A 26,195-nucleotide genomic window follows, 5' to 3' on the forward strand; every position below is an offset into this window, starting at 1 on the left:
CAAGAGTGTTTTATTGTCATATGTCCCAGATAGAACAATTATAGTCTTACATGCTGCAGCATCTGCAGTTTAAACTGCACGATCTGCATTTTGAAAATAACCATTTACTGCTCTTTTTAATTAGGTTGTATTTATTTTAGTGATTGATCATAAGGTCATAAGTGATAGGAACAGAATTGGGCCATTCGGCCCATCAAGTCTACACTTGCCTTAAAAATATCCATTGACTTGGCCTCCACAGCATACTGTGGCAAAGAATTCCACAGATTCACCCCTTCTAACTCAGGACAAAAGGCCACAAACAAAACAGAAGAGTGTGTAATTGAGGCTAAGATTACATGACTCCCTTTTTCTGGGTGAGACATCCATTGAACTTGTTCAGAGTGGGTGGGTTGTCTTATGAAATCCTGGAGAGGTGAGGCTTCCATTCACTGCATGTTAAAAAGAGGGTGGGAGGGAGAGATTGACTGCGTCCACTGCAGAACAACTAAGATTGTGAAAGGTGCTGTATAAATGTGAGTTCTTATATATTAAAAAAAAATTGTTTTGGTAAGCAAATTTATTTTGGTATGGTTGAGGTGGATTATCCCTTCACACAGCTTGCCTTGGTTTGTCTGATTCATCTCTTTCCCAGCCTACAAGGGGCAGGGACACACTATGGAGCTGTGCTTGAAGCCTTGTACTCAGTGGGGGCAGACGAGGTACTCTTGGCTGCAAATGATGCAAATACCTGGGCAGCACCATGGTCTGAAATTGGTGCAAATCAACATGAGACCAGTCGCTGCACAGGGGCGCAGCCAGTAGAGCTGCATGCTCGGCTTCAGAGACCTTGGTTCAATTCTGACCTTGGGTGTTGTATGTGTGGGGTTTGCATGTTCTTCCTGTGACTGTGTGTAGAACATGGGTTTGCTTTGGCTGTTCCAGTTTCCTCCCACATCCCATGTGTGGGTTTGTGGGTTAATGTGCCTATAAATTGCCCTTAGTGTGTGGCGAGTGGATGGCGTGGAACTAGTTTGAAGAGGTGATGTATGGGTGGTGTGGCCTTGCTGGGCCAAAGGGCCTATATCCACGCCGTGTCTCTAAACTAAACAAAACTAAAACATGGAACTAGTGTGAACAGATGATCAATGGTCAACGTGGACTCGGTGGGTTTAAGGACCTATTTCCGTACTGTATCACTAAACTACGTGAATGAGCTACAACTCAACATATGCAATCTGACTGAGCCTTTTCCCTTTTCTTCCCCTCTCCATCCTCCCTCTCTGTGGACACAGCACCCGACTTGGGCAGAGATCCGAGTCACAGCTGAAGGAAGAGAATACGTTTTACAGATCCAGAAAAATGAGTAAGTGCAACATGAACTGCAATGTCGGATGCTGTGCAGAATGAAGAGAGCTTTAGTGGGGGGAAGGGCAGAATAATGGTGACAGCACACAATATACATTGCAAGGGCACGGGGAGGTCAGATAATGAATGTAGGATTCAATTATGCTTAAGGTTGAAGAAAATTGGGATTGGTACTGAGCAATGAGGAATGAAAGTGTAATTTAAAACGGGAAAGCCATGCATTAATGAATACAAGATGCCTCGGAGTGTGATGGAGGCAGGTTCTCTGAATGCTTTCTAGAGAGATAGATAGGGCTCTTAAAAATAGCGGAGTCAGAGGATATGGGGAGAAGGCAGGAACGGGGTACTGATTGGGAATGATCAGCCATGATCACATTAAATGGCGGTGCTGGCTCGAAGGGCCGAATGGCCTACTCCTGCACCTATTGTCTATTGTCTATTCTCATGTACAGCACTTTGTGGCAACTGCAGTTGTTTAAAATGCTTTATAAATAAAGTTATTATTATTATTATTATTATTGTGTATGTCAATGACTGCAGGCAGGGTTTCAGGGTTTAAATTTTTTTTAAGCAGTTTACTATTGGAGCAACTTCATTCATTGCAAATGTTATGCACAGCGAGGTATCGCTCTGCATTACCTTTTCACCAATGCCTGTCCAATTCGGTTTTGAACGCACGGATTGATTCTGTTTCCACCAACCATTGAGGCGGTGAATTACAGATGCTACTGCTTCCTGAGCAAAAAGGAAAGTGCTGGAGGAACTGAGTGGGTCAGGCAGCATCTGTGGAGAGAATGGACAGAAGGTTTAGTTTAGTTTAGAGATACAGCCGGGAAACAGGCCCTTCAGCCCACCGGGTCTGCGCTGACCAGTGATTCCCGCACATTAACACTATCCTCCACCCACTAGGGACATTTTTTACATTTACCAATTAACCTACAAACCTGTATGTCTTTGGAATGTGGGAGGAAACCGAAGATCTCGGAGAAAACCCACGAAGGTCACGGGGAGAATGTACAAACTCCGTACTACATAGCTTTAGACAGGCTGCTTCCCTTCGACTCTTTTAGTCAGCTCCTGTAATTTATCTCCCCCACCTGACTGTTATCTGCCAATTAACTCCCCCTAACCCATCATTTTGTATTCATGCCTACTATATTCTGTTGTGCTGAAGCAAAGCAAGAATTTCATTGTCCTATCTGGGACTCATGACAATAAACTCTCTTGACAGCAAGTCGCTGTCTCTTGCCCCAACCCTCCCCCCACAGCTTTAGACAGACTCTTTCCCTTCGACTCTTTCAGACAGCTCCTGTAATCGGGATCGAACCCGGGTCTCTGGCGCTGCAATCACTGTAAGGCAGCAACTCTACCGCTGCGCCAGCGTGACTGCCCCGTGAAGCGTTTTGGGTCGGGATCCTCTTCAGACTGAAGACGTCATCAGTTTGAAGAAGGGCCCTGACCCAAATTGTAATCATTCATAGATGCTGCCTAACATATCGATGTTCTCCAGCACTTTGGTATTTCCTCAAGATTACAACAAATGCTCTCTCTTGTGCTTCTTATTCCTACTTCCTGTGTGGGGAAATAAAGGATTTCCTCGGAATCCCCCATAACTTCCCCTTAAACCTGTGATCGCACTATTGACCCTGTCAAAGATTTGCCAGAATTCTGTGGCTGCACATTTTTCCAACAGCCCCTTATTGTTTATTCTACTTTTGTAACTGAAGTCAATAGACAATAGACAATAGTTGCAGGAGTAGGCCATTTGGCCCTTCGAGCCAGCACTACCATTCAATGTGATCATGGCTGATCATCCCCACTCTGTACCCCGTTCCTGCCTTCTCCCCATATCCCCTAACTCCGCTATTTTTTAAGAGCCCTATCTAGCTCTCTCTTGAAAGCATCCAGAGAACCTGCCTCCACTGCCCTCTGAGGCAAATAATTCCACAGACAACTCCTTCATCCCAGGAACCATTCTTCTAAATCTTATCTGCATCTCTTCAGGATCTTCACCCATGTTGAATGGATTGGGTGTAGTCCTTCAGTTGGGACACAATCAGATGCAATCTTTGTGGCCTAATGCCTTTATCTCTTAGAAAATACCCTGTCTCTTTAAGGATGAATGCATTGTCATCCAAACTCTTGTCTATCTGAACATCCTTTAAGACTGTACCTCTTAATCTATGTTGGATCTCCTTATTCCCCCCACATTTCCCTGTATTGTATTTCATCTGCTGATATATTCCTGTCTTCTTTGGTCTCACTGTTTATTGAATTCCCAGACTTTGTGTTACAGTCGCTGCAGATTTGGAAGCCGTACGCTGCTTTCCAATTTCTAAGTCATTAATACACTTTAGAATTTTTTGGGATTGACCTAACTTTAAATTCTTGTGAAGAGTTTGCCAATACACCCTCTGGTTTAATGGTCTTGGTGACTGTGGGAAAATCCAAGACTTTATCTCTGCACAATTAACAGAAATGTCAGTTTATTTAGAAGCTACTGATGAGGAGAACAAAAAAAAAGAGGAGTTCATGCGTCATCCATTAGAGGAGAGAAATTTACGGGATTGCTTGTAAAACTAATTTTCATATTTGCCTCATCACTCCCCTTAAAATGAGACTGTTGTTTTAGCCAACGAGGGATTAATCAGGCAATTTATGAGAGAGAAACAGGGTAGATAGGAATTGGCCGATAACAGTCCGCTGGGGGAGCCTCCTCATCTGTTACCTATCTATTACTTGTTAGCTCATAGCCTGTTCCTTCTCCCACCTCTTATTACTTGTTAGTTCATAGCCTGTTCCTTCTCCCACCTCTTTACATTGACTACTTCATTGCTATTCAAATGTAGTCGAAGGGCCACCTGTTCACATCTCTCCACAGATGCTGCCCTCCAATTTTCACCCCATTTATTTTACCCCTCCTCCCCCTCTTGCCCACACCTCCATTCCCTGTCCTTCCCTTCTGCCACCACCCCTCATTCAGTTCCGCTCTTCACCTTACTTCCCCATCCAATTCCACAATCTGCAGCCCTTTAGGACACAGAGTGCCGGAGTAACTCTGCAGGTTAGGCAGATGGATTGGTGACGTTTCGGGTCGAAACCCTTACTCAGTCCTTCAGCTCCATTTATCACCTCCACCCTTTCCTCCCCCACCTGACTGTTATCTGCCAATTAACTCCCTCTAATCCATCATTTTGTATTCATGCCTACTATATTCTGTTGTGCTGAAGCAAAGCAAGAATTTCATTGTCCTTTCTGGGACTCATGGCAATACACTCTCTTGACTTGACTTGCTGTCTCTTGCCCCAACCCTTCCCCCACAGCTTTAGACAGGCTGCTTCCCTTCGACTCTTTCAGTCTAGATGAATGGTCTCAGCCCCAAACATCAACGGTCTCTGCCTGAAACATCAACAGTCTATTTCCCTCCAATGTTTCCTGGCCTGCTGAGTTCCTCCAGCTGCTCTGTTTTTATAGCTGCAGATTCCAATGTTCACAGTCTCTTATGTCACTGTGGTTAAATTTGGTATTTTTGGGAGCACACATAGTTGATTGTAAAAGTATGTATCGGCTGGTAGAATTGATGAGAGTGTGGAGAGAATAGGTTACAAGGAAAATGAGTGAAACAATAAGAGTCGTCTGAAAGCCAATGTGAATTTACTGGGTGAAGTGGAGGAAATACACTCCAGTGAGTAATGCTTGCATAATCTGCAGTTGTTGCAATATCCTGCATTGCTACACCTGGCAAATCAAGTGTGGCCCTCCCAATGTATCATGGCTGACACTTGGAGTTATTGAGTCGTACAACATGGAAACAGACTTATTTGATTTCAAGTCCAATCCCCAACCACCCGCTAAGACTAATCCAGCATGACTCCAATTTTGTGCTCCCCACACACCCGTCAATTCCACCCCAGGGTTTCTGGTCGACCCACCTACATGAGGGGCAGTTTTGAGTGGCTAATTAAACCACTTGAGAAAACCCACGCTCTCACAGGGCGAATGTGCAAACTCCACATAGACAGCACCCGAGGTCAGGATTGAACCCTGGAGCTGTTAGGTAGCTGTGCTGCTAGCTATGCCTATTGCACAGAAAAGCCGGGATTGTTGGCACTTGTATCCAACTAAAGAAGCCTTGGCTTCATTTGGAGGAAGTGTATTTAATATTGAGCAAAAATAACCAAAGTGCTGGAGTAACTCAGCAGGCCAGGCAGCATTAGTGGATGGAAATGGATTTGGTCTGGGACTTATCAGATCCATTTCCCTCTATAGATGCTGCCTGACCCACTGAGTTTCTCCAGCACTTTGATTTTTTTTTGCACAAGATTCCAGCATCTGCAGTCTTTTGTTTCTCCTATTTCTTATTGTGTGCTACTAATTTAATTCTGGGTCTGAGGTTCTGCAGAACCTCCTGTGAAGCAATCTTGTTCATTTCACCCTGACATATCCTCTCGATAAAAGAATGAACCAGAGGGGTGAAAACCATTTCTGATTTCATCCTGAGTCACAGACATACCATAAGCAGCCGCTAATCAGATATTATGGATATTTATAGATGCTCCTTTTAAAGTGTCTTTGTTTTGTTCCAGTGCGAGTATGGCAGGCCCTTGGCAGTCAATAGCTCGCATTGTAGCAATGTGCTAATCAATTAGTTCTACCCAAGGAAGCTGGTTACCAGAAATGAATCATACAAATGTGAACGTTTTAAATCTTTAACGCATGACTCTGTATTCTTGAATATCTAGCATGACTTAACCCCAAAACGAGTTCAACAAGAGTTAAAAGTGTGGCACAGCAGTAGATTTGTTGCCTTACAGCCCTTGCAGCACCAGAGACCTGGGTTTGATCCTGGCAATGGTTGCTTGTCTGGAAGGGGTTTGTACGTTCTCCCCGTGACCTGCGTGGGTTTACTCCGAGATCTTCGGTTTGCCTCCCACACTCCAAAGACGTACAGGTTTGTTGATTAATTGGCTTGGTATAAATGTAAAAACTGTCCCTAGTGTAGGGTAATGTGAATGTGCGGGGATCACTGGTCAGCACGGAATCAGTAAAATTCTAAACCTAGAAGCTAAAACTAAAATGCCCTGATCTCATGAAAGAAGTCTACCGGGTGACATGGGATAAAAATGGTTAATGATGAGGTATTTGTCAACTCTTCAGGGCGGCATGGTGGTGCAGTGGTATTGCTGCCTTACAGAGCTTTCAGCACCAGAGACCCGGGTTTGATCATGACCATGGGTGCTGTCTGTATGAAGTTTGTTCGTTCTCCCCATGACTGGCATGGGTTTTTTCTGAGATCTTCGCTTTCCTCCTACACTACAAAGACGTACGGGTTTGTAGATTAATTGGCTTTCTATAAATATAAATTGTCCCTAGCGTGTGTAGGATAGACAAACATGCTAGAGAAACGCAGCGGGTGAGGCAGCATCTATGGAGCGAAGGAAATTGGTAACCATATAACCATATAACCATATAACAATTACAGCACGGAAACAGGCCATCTCGACCCCTCTAGTCCGTGCCGAACACATAATCTCCCCTAGTCTCATATACCTGCGCTCAGACCATGACCCTCCACTCCCTTCCCATCCATATAACCATCCAACTTATTTTTAAATGATAAAAACGAACCTGCCTCCACCACCTTCACTGGAAGCTCATTCCACACAGCTACCACTCTCTGAGTAAAGAAGTTCCCCCTCATGTTACCCCTAAACTTCAGTCCTTTAATTCTTATGTCATGTCCCCTTATTTGAATCTTCCCAACTCTCAGTGGGAAAAGCTTTTCCACGTCAACTCTGTCTATCCCTCTCATCATTTAAAAAACCTCTATCAAGTCCCCCCTTAACCTTCTGCGCTCCAAAGAATAAAGCCCTAACTTGTTCAACCTTTCCCTGTAACTTAGTTGCTGAAACCCAGGCAACATTCTAGTAAATCTCCTCTGTACTCTCTCTATTTTGTTGACTTGTAACGTTTCGGGTCGAAACCCTTCTTCAGACTAGGATAGTGTTAGTGTGCGGGAATCGCTGGTCGGCACGGACCCGGTGAGCCGAAGGGCCTGTTTCAGCTAAACTAAACTAACAGCGAATACTGAGGGATGAGCTGGGTTGACAACTTCAATGCGGTGCTGAGGAACTGCTGCACTGGTGGATTTTTGATGGGTGGCTAAATCAAGACACTGCCTGCCCTCAGGTGGTGACTTGGTACCATTTCTAAGAAAAGCAGGAGGTGCAGCAGGATGGGATTATCACTGAAATCTTGGATAATACTCGTCCCCTAACATCTTTTTTTAAATGGACTATCTCATCCTGTATGTGGGAGCTTGCTCAGCACTTACGAGTTACTGTGCTTTCAGCATTGATTACACTTCAGAAGGGCAGACCATTATCCATTTTTATTTGTACCTATTTAATGACTCAACGGCTGTGAGGCAGAATACCAATCAATTCTTACCCCTTCTCTTGCAGATACTGAATGCGCGATCTTCATTTCTAATAAGTTTTATTCCGAATTTGCGCCATTCACACTTTCCTTTTCTCTCTGTCTCTTACATTTGTAATGTCACAGGCCGGTTTATTATTTTATTACAGGTGATACCTATTTAAGATAAATAGCAAACAGAACTGGGAGTTCATCCGCTCTCTGTTAAAAGTGTAGATGAGGGTTGAGGTATTGGAGGATATTTACTTGTACAGAATCTGAAGAGTATAGCTCTCGCCAAAGAATTAATTGAACAGCTCTTCGAAATATATATATTGGAAAATTCCTTCATTACTAAACCCAATATCTCTCCAGGTTCCCCATTTAATTTCCCCTCTGTGTTCAAGCAATACCCATTTTCATTAGCTTAAGAAGGAACTGCAGATGCTGGAAAATCGAAGGTAGACAAAAATGCTGGAGAAACTCAGTGAGTGAGGCAGCATCTATGGAGCAAAGAAAATAGACAATGTTTTGGGTCGAAACCCTTCTTCTGAAGAAGGGTTTCGTCCTGAAACGTTGCCTATATCCTTTGCTCCATAGATGCTGCCTCACTTGCTGAGTTTCTCCAGCATTTTTGTCTACCTCCCATTTTCATTTGTCTTCATTTACGCCTGGACTGTGCGCCACTAATGACGGACCTTGGCACGTTGCCTCAGAATGTTAATGGAATCTTAAAAAAAAATCTTGCTTTCCAAGTAAAAATGCTTCTAAATGTGTTTCAGGCAACACTGTGACAATGAATGAAGGGGTCGCCAAGTAAGATGGTTTAATGGGATCTAACTAAAAGCACACAACACCAACAGGCAGAGCACATTGCTTTAAACACATTCATCGTGTGCCGGCTGCTGTGATCTCTTAATTTCAAGGTCTTCGTCCTTGGCAATTGTTACAGTTTCTCTTTTGAGAAGGTGACCTCAAGATTGAACATCAGCCAATTTGCACATTGCTGAGAGTATTTTTGTTGGTCCAAGAATTATCTAATGTGCAAAAACATTTCTCTTATTAACTATAAAAGGAAATATAAAAGGGTTTCATCTCCAGTTATTTGTGAGGCAGAGATTTGTCATGAATACATCACTTCTCAAAAGTACTGTAAATTTGTAGGCAGCTGTTTTAGTCTAATCCCTCGTGTGGGGCGATTAAACTAAGATATAGATTTGTAGTAACATGGAAAGAATCCAACAACTCATCCCAGGGCAATTTTACAGAACAATACAATACAATACAATACAATTTAATTGTCATTTGGACCCCTTGAGGTCCAAACGAAATGCCGTTTCTGCAGCCATACATTACAGACAAATAGACCCCAGACACAACATAATTTACATTTTACATAAACATCCATCACATTGCTGTGATGGAAGGCCAAAAAAAACTTATCTCTCCACTGCACTCTCCCCTCCCCGATGTCAGAGTCAAAGCCCCTGGCTGGCGATGGCGATTGTCCCGCAGCCATTAAAGCCACGCCGGGTGGTGCGAGGTCGCACACCGGGTCTTGGTGTTAGAGCCCCCGGCGTGCGCTCGCAAAGTTCCGCGGCCATTCCAAACCGCGCGGGGCAGTGATGTAGGCCCCGCTCCAGGAGCTCTTCGACCCCGCAACTCGGGCGGGAGAAGTCGCCGTTGCAGGAGCCCAGAAAGGCGGTCTCCCTCCAGGGATCCGCGGGCTCCCGGTGCCGACGTCCGCAGACCCGCAGTTGCAGCCTCCTAATCTCCGGAGGTCGGGCCACAGCAGCAGCAGCAGCAGCAGCAGCAGCGCTTCACCACCACTCCACCCGCTCCGGACTCGGCCAGCTCCACGACGGTGAGGTGAGTCGTCGGCACCGGAGTCCCCGGCTTCTTCTGTTGGAGGCCGCACCTCATTGCAGCCCCAACGATAACGGAGACCCGGCAAAAAAAGGTCGGGTCTCCCGTGCAGGGAGAGATTTAAAAGTTTCCCCCTCCCTCCCACCCCACCCCCCCCCCCCCCCCACACACACACCCCAACATAAAATAAGAAAAACTACATAGAAACATAGACAGAAAATAATAAAAACGCGGACGGGCTGCAGAGGCCGCTGCTGACCAGAGTCGCGCCGCCTACCGCCTACCAATTCCAATACTGTAAAGAGTATTCGGATTAAATTGACAAATTAAGGGCCTGTCCCACTTATGTAATTTATGCAACCACTTACGACCATCCAGGCGACATGTCGCGGGGTGACGCCTGTTTGGTGGTGAGTAGTCGCCCAAACAGTCGTATCTTTTTCTGGTCGCTGCTGGATTTTCAACATTTTGAAAATTTTCGGCGACCTACTGCGACTATGACGGGTGCCGGCAAGTTGCCGATAAAATCGCATCAGTGGGACAGACCATTTGATCAATATGCCATCCTTCAATATAAGAACTCATTCCCTCCACCATCCATACAGTAAAGGCCCTGTCCCACTGTACAAGTTTACCCAAGAGCTCTCCCGAGTTTAAAAAAAATCAAACTCGTGGTAAGCACGTAGAATGTACGTTGCAGGTGCGTCTAAGCTCAGGACATCTCTTAGCGACTCGTAACGCTAATGACAGGTGATCGGGAAATGCGGTAAGCTCGTGAAGACTCGTGAAGATTTCTCAACACGGTGAAAAATGGCCACGAGAGCCCCGAGTGCCCACGAGCGGCCATTACCGTAATTCTCCGAGTTCGAATCAGGGGAACACGGGAGAACTCTTGAATTAGCTCATACAGTGGGACAGCCCCATAAGGCCGATGTATACACCAAACACTGGATACACTGCACGTCACCAAAGCTTCTTTAATAACACTCCCCAACCTCATAGATGTGCGGAAAGGCTATCACCTCTCGTTTATTTTCCTAGTCACACTCCACCCAAATAGGATCCAGATTCCTTTCTTCACTCCTCATTCATCACTTTTTTTTAAATCCTGGAGCAACATATACTGGGGAAGTTAGGATTGGCTCCAGTTGTTTTCCAAGGGCAACTAGCGAAGGCCGATAAAAACCAGCCCTCAAATGTGAATCACAGTTCCGGTAAACAGACACTTTCTCCATGGCAAAAAAAATATTTTATGTTCTTCAACTCAAGGCCGTGAAATATTGTACCTTCCCCAGTCTTTCCTGAACTTGGAATAAAGAGAACTGCAATTTACAATTGACACTGAGCCAGGAGTGAAATGTGAAGAGGAGAACAAACTGTTGGCATGTAGATGTTAAATCCAGATTAACACAACAATGTATGAGGAAACAGTTTCTGGGCAGAAACAGATAATTGTAACTGGAAATCCTGCTTTAGTCGGAGAAGTTTTCTGTTTTCAGAGATACAGCGTGGAAACATGCACTTCACCCCACTGACTCCATGCTGAATCCTCGATCACCCGTTCATTCCATGTTATCGCACTTTCTCATCCACTCCCTATGCGTTAAAGGCAATTTTACTGAGGCTAATAAAACCCCCACTCTCATAGGAGATCTCATAGGAACCTGAGGGGTAATGTTTTCCACACAGAGAGTGGTGGGTGTATGGAATGAGCTGCTGGAGGAAGTAGTTGAGGCAGGTACTATTGCAATGTTGAAGAAACATTTGGACAGATACATGGATAGGGCAGGTTTAGAGGGATATGTGCCAAATGCAGGCAGGTCTGGCTAGTGTAGATGGGACATGTTAGTCGGTGTGGGCAAGTTGGGTCAAATGGCCTGTTTCCACAATGTATGACTCTACTCTACTCTACTCTACTCTACTCTACTCTACTCTACTCTACTCTACTCTACTCTATGAATCATCTATACAAAACTAAAACTCTGACCTTGTTATCTTCCGGTTTGGCGGTCATTCAATTGTGCAAAAACGGTACGCGATAGCGCCACATATACTATACTTGTAATAAATCTCACCAGTACTTACCTTCCCATCATTCCCAGATTTTCCGAAACGGTTAATTTCCTGGAATATATTTGGTTGGAGTGAGGTTTTTGCGTTCCATATTTTTTTTTATACAAGTTTGTAATAAATCAATGACAACGGGGACGGACCGTATATCTTTATGTATAAAGGCTCCTTTTGTTACAGTGCGAAACATACGAACCGGCAGTACCTTCACTGCGGCACTGCAATTGGCCTGCCATTTGGCCGTGGGCGCGATGTTTTTGGCTTAGGCCTTTAAGATTGGGGGGGGTAGGGGGCTGTAGTTAAGGAAACCTCTTTGAAATGTAGTTAGCTCAGAGCAGGCTTCTGTTGTTCCAAAATAATCAATTCTGCATGGGGGTCCAGTTTTATTTTAAATAATTTTGTGAAGATTTCAAAGAATTCTTTCCAAAACCTATGGAGTTTTATGCAAGAGACAAAGGAGTGTATTATAGATGCTTCTTGAGATAAACAGATTAAACAGTTTGAGATTAATTTTGAATAGCGGCTGATCAACAGTGAATAGTAACCCTCTGATTGATTAGTACCTGATAGCGAAGAGTAACTGAGAGACGGGAACCTAGTTTACTTGGTGAAAAGTACCCGGATGTGTGAGGTACCCCTAATTTTGTAGAACTTAGAGAGGAGGGATAGAGGTCCCACTATAGAAGTCCAGTCTTAGCAGGGGAAAGTAAAATTTAGGAGGAAAAGTCGTCCATTTAAGAAGTTACCCTCAGCAAAGAGTACCCTAGAAAAGAGAAAATGTTCGATATCGGAGGGAGAGCTTCACTGATTGATAACAGCGTGACGCAGCATTGAGATCGAGTGTTTGTAATCCGGGCGCTAGCGTGTTAAATTATTATTGTAAATTTCCAACCAGCACCGTCTTTTTTAGCATCTTTATTGGATCTGAATTGTATAAATACTTTGCGTATGTAAAAATATTTATAGTGTGTTAAGATTTAGAGTGTGTTAAGATTGCGGACTGCTACTTGTATTGTCTGTGTGAGTGCTTAAGGAATTTTGGGTGTTAGATAATTGGGGTAAAAGTACGTTTGAATTGAATATTTGTATCTGTGTAAATCGGGATTGTAGTATTGTTAGAATCCGATTGTTTCGATCCGGGTTCGTATTCTTTCGATCGCTGTGTCTGGGATGGAGTTGTTCCGTTGACTGAGTACACCACGAGGAGGATTTATTAGAGTGTGTGATTCATCGTCATAATAGGTGGATGCTTGTAGTTTATATTGGGGTGGGTCTTGGTTTACTTGTAATTGGGGGAATAATTTATTGTTTGATTATAGTTTTACTTGCGTGGTTCGGGTTTGTTTGTCTGTGTGAACTTAAAGTATTCTGAGTGGGAGCGATTGCTGCTAAAATTTAAATATTAAGAGCCAGAGCTGTAGTTTGGGAAACTGGAGATTCTTTGTTTACAGGCTGAGAGTTGAATGAAGTGATTGTGATCGAGCTGATAAGAAAGTTGAGAGCTTGATTGAATAAGAGCGAGTGAGTCAAACAATTGAATAGAGCAATTGAATGGAGTGATTGAATAACGGTTGGGAAAGATTGAAGGTACAATTGTGTGAGAAGGTGTGAATCTGCTGGCATTAGTCATTGTATGGGAGCAATTTCAGTCGCCTTGGAGGAAGGGGCCAGTATTGAGGAGGCGTGAGTGCTTTGCATCTTATCTGTATTGTGTCTATTGTGCAGGAGGATGGGGAATGTACTGGCGAAGGACCTATCAAATATTCCTGAAAGTCTGATAAGAATAATTTGTGAGAAAATTCCGCATGAAGCAGAGATGAAGAAAATTATCAGGAAAATTAAATAAAGTTTTGAGGAACGAACTTTGGCCGATAGGTGGGCTAAAGTCTATAGTAGGAACAACCTACATAGAGACAATTGTTAGACAATATGGAAACAGTGAAGAAGGGAACGAGTTTACGAGCTTATTGAAAGTTCACTGAAAGGAAAGGAAATAAAGAAGTCGTTCTGCTTTCTACTTTAAGAATGACAGCGTTGAAGTTAGGGATTAGAATGGAAGAAGAGAGAACTGGTCCTTCTCTAGACATTTTGGAACAGGGAAAGAAAGATAGTGGAAGCCTGGAGCAGGAGAGAACATAATCTTTTAAAGGAGAAATGACTGCGATGGCTCTTAAAGGGGAGGTGCCGACTAAAATCAAACTGATTAAATTTAGTAAGAGTGCCGCGCGCGGTTAGCGTGGATCTCGAAGGGAGAGAAGCCCAATATATACAAGGATGGGCAGACTTTTTCGGAACAGAGCCACAGCATTCCTCTCAGCCCTCTCATGTTCTTAGTTCGGAGACACCATGCGCAGCTTGTGAACTGGGGCGCTCGGGATGAGTTAGTGCTATCTTCGACTCCACCCACTAATTTCAAATCCAGTGGGAAAATCGGGAAAGGACTATCGAGCTCCAACGATTGCTTTACCTGCAGAGGATAGTGTAGGGGACAAGGAGTTAGAAGGAAGGTTCCTCAGAAGTGGGTGCCAAAATTAATTGGGAAATCAAGTGGGAAAGTGAAAGAATCCTTCCTAAAGTATAGAGATTCTGGTAGCAGAAAGAGCAGTTTCTCTGATGGTGAGACAGCAGGAGGCTATGAAGTGGCTGATCCTGACATCGATAAGATCAGAGCAAATTCCCGACGATATGGATATGGAGTGGATTCCCCGTAGACAATTCCCTAGTTGGAAGCTGCCTACTCCGCCTTTAGAATTAGATCCCGCAGTAGGTGCAAATTATCCCCGGGCTACAGATGTCAACATTTCAATGCAACCTAGTTCAACGGCAGCTAAATCCTTCTAAAGACCCGGACTAAGAATCCAGAAACGGGAAGTAACATCAAAGGAGGAGGAATTTAAAGCGTGGATAGACATGCCAATCCGAGAGCCGACTTTCCCTCGGTTTGGTTGGATAGGGTATACAGCTGTTAGACCTGATCAATATTACATCTGTGGGGAATCAGGACATTGGATCCGATCTTGCCCTGTGAGGGAACACTGAGAAGGAAGTGGTCAAAGAAGAGGGCCACAAGGTCTAAGAAGTCAGCGGATCCCTAGAGGTTACATGGACACTTGGGACCCCGAAGGTAGAGGAAGAGAACACTGGCCAGAGGATCAGGGAGCAGGGACATTCTGGCAGCCAAATCCTTTCCGATAGCCCTGATCTGCCAGCTAACACAAAGTATGAAATCTGAGGGTCTTCTCACATGGCCCAAAAATAATAATAAATTATAAGAACAAGAAAGAACACCACCCCTTCCGAATCACAGGAAGAGAGTTACAAAGAAGCTGACTGGGATCGAGAAACCTCACTAAAAGGAAGGACTACAAAAAGGGAACCATATTAACTGGTGTCAGAAAGAATAAGAACTAAAGATAATTAAACTGGCACTAGGGAGAGAAGAAACAAACTTATTGCGGATGAGGTATGGGAGTAGGGAAAGGGCTATTGTACTAATTTGTTACAAAGTTGTTGTGACTGCAGGACAGTATAACCTACAACGCCACTATCTGGGGAGTGAGGTAAAGAGCATGTGGACTCTTGAGAACGGGCAGAAGACACAGCTCAGGTCGGATGTGTAGTGAATATCTCCATCAAGGTAGCTCCCCAGAGATAAGGACTAACAACAAAGATGAAATAATACTGTCCTGTACCTTTAAGACATCTGGGAGAGACCAACAAATAGAGAAGGTTGCTCCTCAGTATCCCTACTCCTTTGAAACTAACATCGAGGAAGAAGTAGAAGAAGAATATACCTACCCTCGTGCCCAACTTTAACATCATCTAGCTTTTGACACCAGTGAAAGAAAATAACACCATCCAACATTTTCTAAAAGATACAGTCATAGAAACATAGAAACATAGAAATTAGGTGCAGGAGTAGGCCATTCGGCCCTTCAAGCCTGCACCGCCATTCAATATGATCATGGCTGATCATCCAAACAACTCAGTATCCCGTACCTGCCTTCTCTCCATACCCTCTGATCCCCTTAGCCACAAGGGCCACATCTAACTCCCTCTTAAATATAGCAAATGAACTGGCCTCGACTACCCTCTGCGGCAGAGAGTTCCAGAGATTCACCACTCTCTGTGTGAAAAAAGTTCTTCTCATCTCGGTTTTAAAGGATTTCCCCCTTATCCTTAAGCTGTGACCCCTTGTCCTGGACTTCCCCAACATCAGGAGCAATCTTCCTGCATCTAGCCTGTCCAACCCCTTAAGAATTTTGTAAGTTTCTATAAGATCCCCCCTCAATCTCATAAATTCTAGAGAGTATAAACCAAGTCTATCCAGTCTTTCTTCATAAGACAGTCCTGACATTCCAGGAATCAGTCTGGTGAACCTTCTCTGCACTCCCTCTATGGCAATAATGTCCTTCCTCAGACAACCTATGACGACTATTGGGGCAAGGTCTGATTTGAAGAATTGAATTTAAATTTGAAAATTGACATTCCTCTGTGGTTCAGGGTAAAACACCTACTTTGCGCCTAAATTGTAGTCATTAGATATAAATTGATAACATTTTTAATTTGATCTCTAAATTGTATGGTAATGAATTGGAAGGATTTTAAAGTTTGAGATTTGGAACTGACTTGGAGTATTTAAAATTTGGTTATTAACTTGCCATTTTTATTGTCTCATCCCCAGACAGGCAGGCCAAAGATGGGAAGGATTATTCAGAGAACATCAGGGAAGGATGGAACTTGGGAAGATCTGGTAACATGGGAGAATTATTCAGGGAACATGAGAGTTGGCATTGGAGATAGTAAGAAAGAGGAGCTGTGAACAGCAAGACTTCCCTTTAAGAGACCAAAGTTAGCACACTAAGAAAGCTACTTAGTGGTAAAACTAGTTATGAGGAAGAACCGAACTATGGACTGAGAGCCGAGCTAACATATGAAGGAAGAAGTACTGGAGGAGAAGTTTATTGAATTAGAAGGAGGAATAAAGAAATGGGTTTGAGATATCAGAGTCAATGTATTTGACCGGTGGATCTAAATTTGTTTAATCCTTGATAGTAAACCGGCTTCTATTATCAAGGTGGAAAGAAATTGTCCCAAGATTCAGCGTTCTTAATTGCCTTTATGATAAAATGAACAACATATTAAACTTGATTGATTAAATTTGAACAGCTGGGAATTCCGCAGGAATTGGAATGGAATTATGTTATCAACCACAAAGCTGTAGAATGAGAAGGGTGAGACGGACCCACAATCTTAAAATATTAAATTAAAGGAATTACTTTGCTAGACGTTGATTGGGTTAAGTGTTGAGCCTTGTCTGGGTTTCTTGAATATTCAGGCACTTGTTGCATAATTAATCTCCATTAACTTGCATCTAGAAACTTCATCAGATACATTGTATTAGTCACTGTAGTATTGGGTTAGGGAAATGTCTATCATGTACTGTGTTAATCAATATCTGTTATTGGACTGTATAGAGACCACCCCCGTATGGTTTGGCCCCTCAAGGGTCGGGGACCTATAAAAGGTAGCTCCCACGATGTCTTGTGTTGATCTTCTGTAAGAACGCTTGGGACTGCGTGACCTTTTGGAGTGTCTCTGCTTGCACGAGGCTAGGAGAGCTTGTACAGGCAGATACAAGGATTGAACCCGCGGTGGTTAGGTATAGTAGAGGGGAACTGTTATTGTGTTTTTTCGAAAATAAAGTTTAGTTGCGCAAGTGCTTGACTCAGTAACTTATTGACTGAAACTAGACTGGGGGGAGGCTTAGAACGAGCTATTTACAGTGTTAGTGTGCAGGGATCGCTGGTTGCCATGGACTCGGTGGGCCGAAGGGGCTTTTTCTATGCCGCATTTCTAAACTAAACTTAAAGTAGCCATTTGTCATGTACATTTGCAGACAGATTTAGAATATAGATGAGAAGGAATTTCTTTAGCCAGAGGGTGGTGAATCTGTGGAATTCAATGCCACAGATGGCTGTTGAGGCAGTCATTGGGTATTTTTAAAACCGAGATTGATAGGTTCATGATTAGTAAGGGGGGTCAAAGGTTGCATGCAGAAGGCAGGAGAATGAGGTTGAGAGGGAAAAATAGATCAGCCGTGATCAAATGGCGGACAGAGCTGATGGGCCGAAAGGCCTAATTCTTCTCCTATATCTCATGGTTGGCTGGGTTCTAAAAGGGGCAAGTTAATGAGTTGCATTTTGAGCGTTGTGTGGGGAATGAGGACTTAATGAAGGACAGAGTGTCACGGGGTATTAGGTGAACAAGATTGTTTGCTGAAAAAGATTAGGTGGCTAAGGATTTTGCAAATCTCAGGACTGTGGAGGCTGAATAATCTGCACCCTTGTACAATGCCCATCTTTGTCAGGTTCTGGAGCATGTGGCTTGGAGAGCAACCTGTATATTCTAGAACAAGATGCAATCTAGAGTTATTTGGAAGTAAATTTTCATTCCCTTTTTAATTTCAATTTACAGGTGGATGTCGTGTGTGAGTGATGGGGAATCTCTGAGGGGACGTATTGTATAGCACTTAATGGGACAGATCATTTATTATTTAGCAGTCTCTAAATGGAGCAGATTTTTTTTCTATGAACCGGCTGCCACATCTGGTCAGGTTTCTGGGTGTGAGCTGGTCATGTGAGCTGGTTCAGAGGCCTCGGAACACTCCTCAATCTGATTCCATCATATGACATGGGTGGTGGCCATTTGGTCCATTGAGCCTATGCCAGCTCTGAGCTATTCCACTAGGTCGATTGCCCCACTAATTTCCCTGCAACCTACTTTCTCCAAACTCACAGCTTCTACTTCCAGCCTTCCCGTCTAGTTTAGTTCAGTTTAGAAATACAGCAGGGAAACAGGCCCTGCAGCCCACCGTCTGCACTGGCCAGCGATCTCCGCACATTAGCACTATCCTACACACACTAGGGACAATTTTACATTGATACCAAGCCAATTAACCTACAAACCTGCGCGTTTTTAGTGCGTTGGAGGAAACCGATGTTCCTGGAGAAAACACTCGTGGTCACGGGGAGAATGTATAAGCTCCGTGCAGACGACACCCGCAGCCGGTATTGAACCTGGGTCGCTGGCGCTGTAAGTGCTACAAGGCTACCGCCAGGTCTGTTAGGAATAATGCCCCTAACCAACTTAGGCGATTTTATTAGGCAACTAAAGGCGACTAGGCTGTCGCCAAATAGTTGTCGGGGTGTTGCCTATATGGTTGTGAGTTGTCTCCTCAGTCGCCCAAAGAATTGTAGCTTTTTATCTGGTCGCCGCTGGATTTTGAAATGTTCAAATCTTTTCGATTACAGTCGGCGACAGTTGGCTTGTCTCCAATGAGCGTAACTTAACTTCTCCTGACGTAGGTGCTGTCGTAGGTTGTCGCTAAGATGACGTAGGGTGTCGCCGGTGCTGACTTTGTTTTTTTTTTGTTGTTAATGTAATGATTCTGTTTCAAATTTTATGTCGAAGGGGAGTCACGTTTTTACGGCGACCAACTACGACTATGACAGTCGCCGGCAGTCACCTAAAAATAGCCTAAATGGGACAGGCCCATAACGTACAGCAGCCAATTAGCCTACCTGTCAGTAAGTCTTTGGATGTGGGAGGAAACCACGTGATCACAAGGAGAACGTGCAAACACCACACAGACAAGAGGGAAACTGGTCACCAGAGCTGTGAGGTAGTAGCACTAACCACCACACATCGAATGATATAAGTTTGTGCTTGATGCTTCAAGCAGGACCAAGAGAACAAATAAGATTGCAACACCGAGATCCCATTAATCAATACAGGATTAAATACAGGACTGGAAATGCTCAGCGGGCTCAGCAGCCCATGTGGAGAGAAAGAAAAACACAGTTAACATTTTGGGTCAATAACCCACATCAAAACAATGATGTACCACGAATATTACAATTGTCTTTGCTGCCACAGATGCTGATTGACTTGCTGAGTGTTTCCAGCATTTTGTAATTGACTTTTACTTGTATTTTACTTGGATTCCGAGCATATGCATGTATTTGATCTTGAATCATTGGTGGAGGTCTGTGGAGTCAAATATACCGTCTATTAGATAAAATTTAAGGTCCAGATGAGTAATGAATGGTTTAAGTATCTCGCTCAACTACAAATGATTTTGCTGTCCCAGTTGTGGCTGGTGACGTCATCATCAAAATGTCTCCCTCTCTGATAATCCATCCATAACCTAAAATCATGCCTTACTGAAAGTTCAGTGACATTGGCTTCCCCTGAAGGCAACCACAGAGTCTGCATCTCGAACGCTAAAGGGCAGGAGGAAAATCCATCATCTCAGATGATCATAAGGTCAAGGGGGATAAGAGTAGAATTAGGCGATTCAGCTCATCAAGTCTATTCCGCCATTCAATCATGGCTGATCTATCTTTCCCTCCTAACCCCATTCTCCAGCCTTCTCCCCATAACCTCTGACAGCTGTACTAATCAAGAATCTATCTATCTCTGTCTTAAAAATATCCACTGACTTGGCCTCCAGAGCCTTCTGTGGCAAAGAATTCCACAGATTCACCACCCTCTGACTAAAGAAATTTCTCCTCATCTTTTTCCGAAAATAACAACCTTTAATTCTGAGGCTATGACCTCTAATCCTAGACTCTCCCTGCAGCGGAAACATCCTCTCTACATCCACTCTATCCAACCCTTTCACTATTCTGTATGTTTCAATGAGGTTCCCCCTTATTCTCCAGCGACAAACACTCATTATAGGTTAACCTACTCATTCTTGGGATCATTCTTATAAACCTTCTCTGGACCCGCTCCAAGGGCCAGCACATTATTCCACAGATATGGTGCCCAAAATTGTTCACAATATTTCAAATGTGGCCTTGGAACCACAACATTACATCCCTGTTTTTGTATTAAAGCCCTCTTGAAATAAATGGCAGCATTGAGTTTGCTTTCTTTATTACTGATGAAGTGAGGTACTTTTTTTTCACATGTATATCAAAGCTCTTTGTCCCTGATCACTTTTTGTAAGCATCAGCCACAGGATTCACTTTACTGCTGGACCTGTTCCAACTCACTGGTGAAAGAGAAATCAAGGTTATGCTGGTATCTAAAAGCCATTGACCAGGTTGTTCACCTCCACAATATGTCTGGTCTTATACAGCACGTTAAATAAAGGCCTTGGCAGTTTGCTAGGCCTTTTGTCACCTCATCTGAATGTCATTGAAGTGGAATCAATTTAGGAAAAGATTTTAATTAACCTACATCTCTGAACATTTAATTTTAAAGGAAAGATCCATCTTTGGGGACTGCCTTAGTACTAGATTCCAGACTGCCTTTGATCATCATGCCACATTTGTCCAGTGTCTCGTCCGTGGCACCAACCATGCTGGGGGTTGTGAAAGTGGATGGACAACCGTGATCTGGTCAGGGAATTCTGCCCAGTGCGCCCATCATCGACTAAATGACTGCAGTTTGGGCAACCTCCCCATGTAAAGTATTGCAAGAGGTGTTTGGGCAAAAAAAGGGGTTGATCTTTTGAAGAAAGGTCAACAGGTTCCAGCTAGACCAGATGATATGGACTCAATTGGGAACGGGTCTCTAAATGGCAATGTATGTAATGTGATCTTGAACCACTATTATCAGACTGGAACTAGACATATCCAATGAGCCTGTGAGCGATTGATCGATACAGCATGAAAACAGGCCCTTCAGCCCACCTATTCCACTCTGGCCATTGATCACCCGTTTACACTAGTTAGTTTTGTTTTTAGGTTAGAGATGCAGCATGGAAACAGGCCCTTCACACAGTGTCCTGCACACACTAGGGATAATTTACATTTATACCTAGCCAATTGACCTACAAACCTGTATGCCTTGGGCATGGGAGGAAACTGAAGATAGAGGAGAAAACCCACTCAGGTTACGGGGAGAACGTACAAACTCCATACAGACAGCACCCGTAGTCAGGATCGAGCCTGGATTTCTGGTGCCATCAGGCAGCGACTCTACCACTGCGCCGCCATGCTGCCCAAATTTCTATATTATCCCATTTTCCCATCCACTCCTTAAACACTAGGGGTAATTCACAGGCCAAACCTGCACGTCTTTGGGACGTGGGAGGAAACCGGAGCTCCTGAAGGAATCCCACGCGGTCACAGGGAGAAGATGCCAATCACACAGACAACACCTGAGATCAGGATTGAACCCGGGTCACTGGTGCTAGGTGACAGCAGCTCCACCAGCTATGCTGCCCTGGGGCGCTGAAGTCTTCTCCCTAATGGAAACTCTGTGCTCCTAAGGTGCTCCTTCTATTTCTGTAAACGTGTCTGCTCCCAGGTGGTAGGTAGCAGGACTTGTACTGGGAATATGCACACAGAGATACAACACAAAAATGAGTCTTTCATCCCGCAAGTCCTTAATAACCATCAGTTCCCAAATGTATATTAATCCTACCCAAACCTACTTTATCCTCATTATATTCCCATCAAATGTGACCGTGTCAGTGAGTGGTATTAGACATTTGGGCCTGGTACTAACCTGGTATACAGCACCAAGTGTGTTGTCGTGAGGCACCAAGTGACTTGTATGTAAGGGGGATCAAGTGCATACTCCCTCCAATTTAATCGTGGCCCTAACCATGTGTTGGTGACAGCCTCTGAACTGAGTATCTCAACAAAAATCTATTTTGGACAGATATGGATAGGATGGTTGAGTGATATGGGACAAAAAAGATCAGCCGAGAATATGAATGGTTGACAAGAACAAGTTGGAATGAAGGGCTCGATTCTGTGCCCTACAAGATTATGAATGTGATGACATGGCAGCCTCGTCTCTCTGTGGAGTGGGCAGATAGTGTCGGGAACTAGCTGGGTGGTAATCCATATGGTTCTGCAGTGATACAGACAAAGAACACAACAGTATTAAGTGCATCATATTGATAGTGGCGGTCCCAACATGTATGCGCATAGGCAGACGATTCCTCGGTGGGAGGGGAGATGGTGGGATAAAGAGCCCATAGAAACTTGTGTCCCATCTTTGTCTGTACCATTGCCAGCTCTGGCATGCGTCACATATCATCGCGCATCAAGAAGAGACTCTTGCATCCGCTGTTTCAGGAGTGGGCTCCTATATATCGGCGAGACAACAGGTGTGGACTCCTGTATATCGGCGAGACCAAAAGCAGACTGGGCGATCATTTCGCTGAACACCTCTGCTCAGCCTGCTTAAGCCTACTTGATCTCCTCGTAGCTAAACACTTTAACTCCCTCTCCCATTCCCTCACTGACCTTTCTGTCCAGGGCCTCCTCCACTGTCAGAGTGGGGCCCAATGCAAATTGGAGGAACAGCACCTCATATTTTGCTTGGGCAGCTTACAATCTAACGGTATGAACAATGACTTCTCTAACTTCAAGTACCTTGTGTTTTCTCTCTCTCCTCTAGTTCTCCTATTAGTTACACTGTCCTCCTGATTAATTTTACTGTTTGTAAGCTTCGTTGTAAACTTCCCCACAGCCAACAATGAACCATTCTACATTTCCTTGATCATCGTCTGCTTTGATCTGTTCTTTTCACACCTTACATGTTCTTTGTACCTTTCCATATCACGTTTCCCTCTCCCCTGACATTCAGTGTGAAGAAGGGATTTGACCCGAAACGTTGACCATTCCTTCCTACCTATGCTGCCTGTTCTGCTAGGTTACTCCAGCATTTTTGTGTCTATCTTCAGTGTAAACAAGCATCTGCAGTTCCTTCCTACACATTTTGTCTCCTCCTCCAGCTGGCTAAGCCTCTGTTACTGTAATGATCCCACTTGCTTGTGTGAGTGACTGAATCCTACAATACAAGGGGAATAATTCATGTTGTAATTGTATAAGTGCCTTTGTTAAAATGTTGAGCGTGTGATGTGAGCTGTGGAAAACTGCTGACACAGTGAAGGGAACATGAGACAGCCAGCAACATAACTGCTGGAAGAGAGAGTGGCTTTCTGTGTGCACGCATGTTTTAGTGCGTGTGCGTTTTACTGTGGATTGTGTTGGTTTCAAGACTATATTTAGAAGTGCTTGTATTTGAGCAATTGTATAAGAATGAGAACACTCACCTTGACAACGTGCGTGTGGCTGTAGCACTCATCCCTGTATGAGGTACAGCAGGACTCTGGGGTTATTCCTACCACTGTCTTCTCCTATCTTGAAAACATCTCTTATTATTGGGCTCCCCAGTACTCTGATGCATAATCTGTGCCTCCTCCTCTCCTTCTTAGCTTCATACACAAGGATATGAAGGTCTGTGTTCACGTTCGCGTTATAGGAGTAGAATTAAGCCATTCAGCCCATTGATTCTACTCCGCCATTCAATAATGGCTGATCTCTGCCTCCTAATCCAATTTTTCTGCCTTCTCCACATAACCCTTGACACCTGTTCTAATCAAGAATTCTTCACGGTGCTAGTGATGTAGTCTTCCTTGCATTTCCTCACCTGTGACCATTTAAACCATGTTCCTGACAAACGTGTTCAGCAGAGCAGGTAGACCCAAAATGCTGGAGTTAACACAGCGGGAAAGGCATCATCTCTCCAGAGATAAGCCCATTCCTTCTAACCAGAGATGTTGCCTGTCCAGCATTTTCTGTCTATCTTCGGAGTAAACCAGCATCTGCAGTTCCTTCCAGCATGTTCAGGGAACAGGTGTTCTTTACAGGCTGGTGACTTGCTTCCTATTAGTGCATGAACGTATCGGCAGTCGCATGGTATTGGAGCGTTGATCATCATGCAATAATCAACATTGATAGCATCGAATTTACTCGAATGGCCTCCTACACTTCAGCCCTTCATTCTGATGCTGTCCACTTGCAGGTGATATAATGGCAGAACGTCAACCCCGTATTTATTTGCCTGGCCCTTCCACAGTCTTCCATCAGCAGCAATTGTGATCAAGGGCGGAACCTGTGCATTGTGCATGGCCCAAAACCGTCCACATGATGTTGAGGACATTTTGTGTGGTGCACCAGGATTTTGGCTGACATTGCCTGAGTAATCAAATAAACCAAATCCAATTACAGGCAATTCTGAGAATTTTGTTTACCTTGAGGATGTGGGTGGAATTGGCAAAGCGATCAACCTTGCTTGCCCTGATGAAGTGGGAACAGTGACCTCTCTTTTTCGATTGTCACTCTTCGCTCTTGGAGAACCTCGCAAGATTAGTGGTATCACCCGCATGTAGCGGCGAGCTGCTTACATTGCATCATAAGATATAAACTCCAAATTATCAAATTGGAGATTACACTTTAGTATGTAAACTAAGCAGTTCAAGACTTGGACATGCGTTCAGTTTCTAGCCTGCTTCGGGCTTGATGCTTCTTTGTAGACAGTATGGACATTGGTGTCTGCTTAACAGAAAGACTGCCACAAATCCTCTCACACAGTGGTGCCAGCTGGTCTATGAATTCCCCCTTGGGAATTCTGACTTTCCTGATCATAGCTAATCTAAATTGCTGGCAGACTGTGTGCCTTGGGAATGTGATGAATGACAAGAGAGGGACAGATACAAAGAGGCTTTAATTTCTTCTGGGTTTTAAATCTTAGAAATTAGTGATTTTGATTCATAAAAAAACGTCAGGTCACCATTTTATTTCTTTCAGCATTGATTTAATTTGCTTGAGTGTGTAATCCACTAAGTGCAGGAGCACTTTGCGACGGGGTGGGGGAAGATCTATTGCTCACGGGCAATCTGTATTAGGAACTTGACGGATGGAGCAGCAATGAGGATGGAGAGGAAAGTTCAACGTTTCGGGTCGAAACTCCGCATCTGCCCTCTACGACCCTGATATTGGAGAGGGGATATAATGAGGAGAGGGAGAGAGGTGAGACAGAAGCCAGAGTCGATAGGTGGATCATGGAGGGGTGAAGGATGGCGGGCATGTGGAGGCGGTTAGCGGAGAGGGAAGGAAGGGGTTGGGATACAGATGGATGAGTGGAGGTAGACAGGGAATAAAAGAAGGCAGATGGAGCCAGGGTGGAGCAGGGCAGGGCACTGGAGGTGGAGTGAAGGTGAAGACAGCTGTTTGAGCACAAGGACTGCCGCCCTGGAATCTGTTAGCTCTCAGTCTTGATGCAGTGTTTGTACTTTCCTTTCCATACACAGGCATTGCATAACCTGCTGCGTTCCCCCTGCAGGTTGTCTGTAGGTGATAGATAGTTCCCTTCTTGAGCAAAAGACATCAACACTCTAAGAAATATAGTGGGAACCATTAGTGGAGAAGTTACTGCCAGATGGAACCTGAACCGGTTGGGGGGAGTCTGTGGTGAAATGTGAGGGAGGGAGGTTGATGAAAACAGGAGAAATCAATGAAAGATAGTTTATTATCACGTCACCGTGAGATTCTTTGTTTTGCACACCCAATATGTTGGCACCCTTTGTATAGCGATGCTATGTATACCCAAGGTATTTGTATACCCACGGTATGCAAAGAGTCACCACATAAAGGGCGCCATCAAAGTTAGAAAGTATTCAA

The 26,195-nt window shown here is 44.1% G+C and overlaps 1 protein-coding gene across 1 annotated transcript in view; it reads left to right on the forward strand.

The window, feature by feature from the left end:
• The window catches only part of adam19b (ADAM metallopeptidase domain 19b), a 155,991-nt gene that overhangs the window by 29,952 nt on the left and 99,844 nt on the right, over positions 1-26,195 (forward strand). The window contains exon 3 of the mRNA XM_055642611.1: positions 1,275-1,345. Coding sequence (XP_055498586.1) covers positions 1,275-1,345 — 71 coding nt within the window. The remainder of the gene's footprint in view (positions 1-1,274; positions 1,346-26,195) is intronic.

Source organism: Leucoraja erinacea, chromosome 11, assembly GCF_028641065.1.
Source record: "Leucoraja erinacea ecotype New England chromosome 11, Leri_hhj_1, whole genome shotgun sequence".
In the NCBI taxonomy this organism is placed as follows: domain Eukaryota; kingdom Metazoa; phylum Chordata; class Chondrichthyes; order Rajiformes; family Rajidae; genus Leucoraja; species Leucoraja erinaceus.